The sequence below is a fragment of the Engraulis encrasicolus genome, chromosome 8 (genome assembly GCF_034702125.1).
Source record: "Engraulis encrasicolus isolate BLACKSEA-1 chromosome 8, IST_EnEncr_1.0, whole genome shotgun sequence".
NCBI lineage: Eukaryota > Metazoa > Chordata > Actinopteri > Clupeiformes > Engraulidae > Engraulis > Engraulis encrasicolus.
In genome coordinates this window covers 30,731,283-30,736,282 of record NC_085864.1, presented here as the reverse complement: position 1 = coordinate 30,736,282, position 5,000 = coordinate 30,731,283, and the positions used below count along the sequence as shown (strand labels likewise).

The 5,000-nt window shown below is 46.2% G+C and overlaps 1 protein-coding gene across 5 annotated transcripts in view; it reads left to right on the top strand.

Annotated features, from left to right (window-relative positions):
* The window catches only part of LOC134454455 (diacylglycerol kinase delta-like), a 70,248-nt gene that overhangs the window by 61,453 nt on the left and 3,795 nt on the right, over positions 1 to 5,000 (top strand). For 4 of the 5 annotated variants that reach the window (XM_063205456.1, XM_063205454.1, XM_063205455.1 and 1 more), the window contains 4 exons: positions 132 to 286; positions 1,303 to 1,414; positions 3,171 to 3,263; positions 4,399 to 4,521. In XM_063205456.1, the coding sequence (XP_063061526.1) occupies positions 132 to 286; positions 1,303 to 1,414; positions 3,171 to 3,263; positions 4,399 to 4,521 (483 nt within the window). The remainder of the gene's footprint in view (positions 1 to 131; positions 287 to 1,302; positions 1,415 to 3,170; positions 3,264 to 4,398; positions 4,522 to 5,000) is intronic. The other variant, XM_063205458.1, reaches the window with a different exon arrangement.

The following is a 5,000-nucleotide window of genomic DNA, read 5'->3' as shown; positions in this document are numbered from 1 at the left end:
CAGTCACAGTGTATTAATCTCACGCCTAATCCTCTTCTCTCTCTCTCTCTCTCTCTCTCTCTCTCTCTCTCTCTCTCTCTCTCTCTCTCTCTCTCTCTCTCTCTCTCTCTCCTTCTGTCTCCCTCCATCAGGCGTTTGAGAACACTCTGAAGTCCTGGGAGGACAAGCAGAGGTGCGAGTTTCCACGGCAACCAGCCCAGCATGCATTGCAGCCAGAGACGGTCTCCGAGGAGGAGGCATCGCAGATCAACCAGTTCGGCCAGGCCGCTGGAGCGCTCATACACAGGTACCGCACACACACACACACACAAACACACGCACGCGCGCACACACACACACACCCACACACACACACACAAACACATTCTCTCTCACACACACAAACACACACGTACACACACCCACACACTCACACTCACGCGTGTGCGCGCACACACACACACACACATACACACACTCACGCACACACAGGTCATTCGTCATTTTAGGGGCAAGACCACTTGGCCTTTTGAGTTGTCAATTTTTTTAAGGGCACGAAGGCCTAAAGCCAGGGCACCAAGGCCATAAATGTAAAAAAAAATCTAGCAGTCAAATTGAAATGTAACCAGTATTCATCAGGCTGGCTGGTGTTAAGGAGGACATGTTTTTGGGTGGGGGGTTTGTGAGTCCTCCCCCAAGACAATTTGAGTTTCTTAGATGCAATTTTATGCATTTTAATCAAATAGGCATCAGAGAGGGCATCAAGGCGACTGTGGCCTTATGGCAGATATTTTTTTCAAGGGCCCAAGGCCAAAGTGGGTGGGCACGAGGGCCATGGCCCTCATGGCCCTCGCGAAATTCCTGCCCTGCACACACACTAATCATACTATAGATAAAGCTACTGTAGATACTATTGTAGATTTATCAAAGTACTGTAGAGATAAAGATAATTTTGGATAAAGCTACGCAAATTTAGATAAAGCTACGCAAATGTAACACTTTGCCACCGGTAGTGCCTGCAGCCACTTTGCCTCTTGAGCTAATTTGCAAGAACACAATCTTGTTTTATTAAGCTTCATGCAAAACTAACCCTGCCGTGGCCAACTGGTGGGGCGCTCGCCTGCCGTGCGGCTGACCCGGGTTCGATTCCCAGCCCGAGTTCTTTGCCGACCCCTGCCCGTCTCTCTCCCAATTTGCTTCCTGTCCACCTATCACACTGTCCTGTCAAATAGAGGCGAAAAAAAAAAACCAAAAAAAAAGCTTCATGCAAAACTAACTCTGGTTGTGTGTGTGTGTGTCTGTTTGCTTGCTTGTGTTTCTCAGCATCCGGGAGATTGCCAAGTCTCACCCCAGCATGGAGCAGGAGCTCGCCCACGCCGTCAACGCCAGCTCCAAGTCCATGGACGTGGTCTACGCCAACTCCAAGAGCACTGGTGTACGTCCTCAGCCCTAACACACAACACACAATTGTAGTTATGCAGGCTTAAAGCTAAGTAAAGGGTCTGTTTGTGCTGTTTTGAGGAACATCTGTGGACTGTGTGGATGTGGTTTATGCCAACTTCAACATCACTGGTGTACGTCCTCAGCCATAACACGGCACGCAACACGCACTCACTGAGGCACTCACACTCAAGCTCATGCACGGCTCAGCGATTGTAGTTACGCTGGCTATGAGCTAAGCAGGGGTTCTGTTTGTGCTGTCTTGAGGAACATCTGCTTCGTGAAGGTGTGGACTGTATGGGCGTGGTCTACGCCAACTCCAAGAGCACTGGTGTACGTCCTCAGCTCCCCCTAACACACAACACACACTCACACACACCCAAACTCATGCACGGCTCAGTGTTAATTTTGTCAGCTTTTTTGTATTTAGTCATAGTCTTAGTCACAATGACGAAAATCAATTTTAGTCTTAGTCATAATTTAGTCATTGCCTTCCCAATTTAGTCTTAGTTTTTGTCTAAATGACGAAAATCAATTTTAGTCTTAGTCATTTTTTAGTCATTTTAGTCATTTTAGTCAACACTGTACAATACATAATAGAACTTCACACACTGCTTCTCTTTTTAACATATATCAATGACTGTACAGAATAAACCTTATCCGCACACTGCTTCTCTTGAACATATATCACAATGCAGAATGAAACTTCACACACTGGTTGTCTTTTTCTCTATTTTATTTGACACCAGTATTAATTTAGTCAGCTTTTTTAAATTTAGTCTTAGTCTTAGTCACAATGACGAAAATCAATTTTAGTCTTAGTCATATTTTAGTCATTGCCTTGCCAATTTAGTCTTAGTCTTAGTCTAAATGACGAAAATCAAAAAAGGGCTTTGACGAAATATTTTAGTCATAGTCATGGTTGACGAAATTAACACTGGCACGGCTCCATCGATTGTAGTTATGCAGGCTATGTAGAGCTAAGTACGGGTTCTGTTTGTGCTGTCTTTAGAAACATCTGCTTCGTGAAGCTGTAGACTTTATAGACATGGTTTATTCCAACTTCAAGAACACTGGTGTATGTCAGCCTATTGCACGCACACACTTAAACTCATGCACAGATGTCCATCTGCATGCATTAATAAGTATTTATAAAGCATGTGGTTTGTGTGCTTGGCTTGCTTTTTAAAAAAACATACTGCATTTGCTTCCTGAGGGTGTGTAGACCCTACTGATGGTTACATTTGAACTGCCATTACCCAATCACCCGTGTCTGTACAATGTGATGTTCCCAATTAGCTTGTTTGTGTCACAGCCTGCACACTACATTTCAAATGTACAGCTAAGTAATTGCTCACAAACACTGCAACTGTTTGGTGAATGATTTCCTATAATTAAGCTAGGGTTATACATGTATTGCCTGCAGTCACCTAGTTCAGACAACATAACAAGTAGCGCCTTGACCCTACCGTGGTGCTAACAGTAGGGCACTCGTCTACTAGGCGGCTCACACGGGTTCGATTCCGGCCCGGATCCTTTGCCGGCCCTTCCCCGTCTCTCTCTCCCAACTTGCTTCCTGTCTCTCCTCCACTATCCTGTCATGTAAAAAATAATTAAGGCTTTAAAAGCTTAACACCCCCCCCCCCCACACACACACACAAAAAAAAAAACTGTTAAAAAAATAAGTAGCACCTTTATGTTTGTGAGCTGATGATGATTAAAGGATGTGTGTGTGTGTGTGTGTGTTGCAGGGTCTGAACTGTAGTGTGGTGGTGCAGATGGTCAGCAATGTGAAGGCCCTCCACAGTGAGACGGAGCTGCTCCTGGCAGGGAAGATGTGCATGGTAAGTTTGGGGACTCGTTCATTGTAATACTTGAAAGGATATACCAGTTCACTCTCCTTTAAAGCAATACTGTCCCAAGTTTGGGGACTCTTTAGGCTCTTTTCCTCTGCCGATTTTCTGGTATCCTACAGCTCGACACAGCATGACTCAGCCGCCACTTTTTGCTTTTCCGATTGAGCTGTGTTGTGCCCAATCGAAAAGCAAAAAGTGGCGGATGAGTCGCGCTGTGTCGAGCTGTTGGCCTACCAGAATCCGTCAGTGGAAAAGAGCCTTTTGATTGTAATACTTGAAAGGATATACCAGTTCACTCTCCTTTAAAGCAATACTGTCCCAAGTTCCATTTCTTCTTTAGTGAAATAATTGAGTTTTACCTCTTTCAAGTTCATCCAGCTATTCCCTGTTTTTGGCGGCACAATTTGCAAGCGAGTTTCATTGCAACACCTGGAATCCTTCCTGTCCTCTAAGCTAAAGCCCGGAAGCACTACGATTAGTGTAGAATAATCAGCATTTTCTCTCTTAAAACGGTATCTCTTCTGAAGATGAATAGTGTAATAGCGCAACAGCAACAAAATTCCTGTTGATTTGATCAAGAACTATGTTCTCGAGCTGACGTAACAATGAACAAACATAGCAAGTCTGCAGTCAGGTAACGGCTGTGCAATAACTTAAAGAAACTCCCACACACTGGCCATTTCACATAATGACGTTTCGGTACTAGACCTTCATCAGGCAATCTCCTGTTGCTGAGTGACCCATGGGCCATCTCCGACGCACCTGCCAGCTGAGGTGTGCGAAAAAAGTCGAAGTATAACGGCTGTGCAATGACATGGAACAATAGAGCTGTAGTTTCTTCTGCCAATGTCTGAATCAGGACTGACTGTAGACGGAGAGAGGGGGAGAGGGGTAAAACTCATTTATTTAACGAAAGGAGAGATGGAGAAAAGCTTGTTTCCAAAAAATGGGACCATATTGCTTCAATCTGCTAAGACCTCAAAGTGTGTGTGTGTGCGTGCGTGTGTGTGTGTGCACGCGTGTACGTGCGTGTATATGGGTCGACATACTTGTCTGTGCATTGTTTAATATTTGATATGCAGTACCAATGCGTCTAACGTTGTTCATCTCCCCCTCTCTCCAGCAGCTGGACCCGCCTCAGAAGGAGCAGCTGTCCGGTACCCTGGGCACCGTGGCCCAGCAGCTGCGGCGCCTGGCCGACCTGCCCTGGCTCTGCCACCTCATCGAGCCCACGGACGAGGACGAGGTAGCTACCCACCACCACCAATGCCAGCAGCACCACCTGCAGCATCAGCAGCGGCAGTGCCACGAGCACGGCGATGCCACAACCGGCAGTGCCAACACCGGTGCCACATCTCCCAACACCTGCCACCAGCCTCCTCTGCCACTGTGTGAGAGCTGATTGTGCCGCCCCCCCCCCTGCCCCGCCCTGCCCCGACCCCTTCCCCCCTCAGCTTCAATTCAATCAAGGATACTGTCACTTTGCATTGAATTGAATTGAGTCCCATAGATATCCCCTCTACCACTAGATCCACTCTATACTGCCTTGAAGGCCTATTAGTACACATAGAGCTCCTTCACAAAGACAATTTTTTAGTGAAACAAATTAGGCTTATGGTCACGCAATACATTCGTAAACATCTGTAAAAGTGTTGGAGGCCTTGAACAAGCACATCTATTATCACCGCGGCAATGAGTAGCTCAATAGCCATGGCACAATAGTTT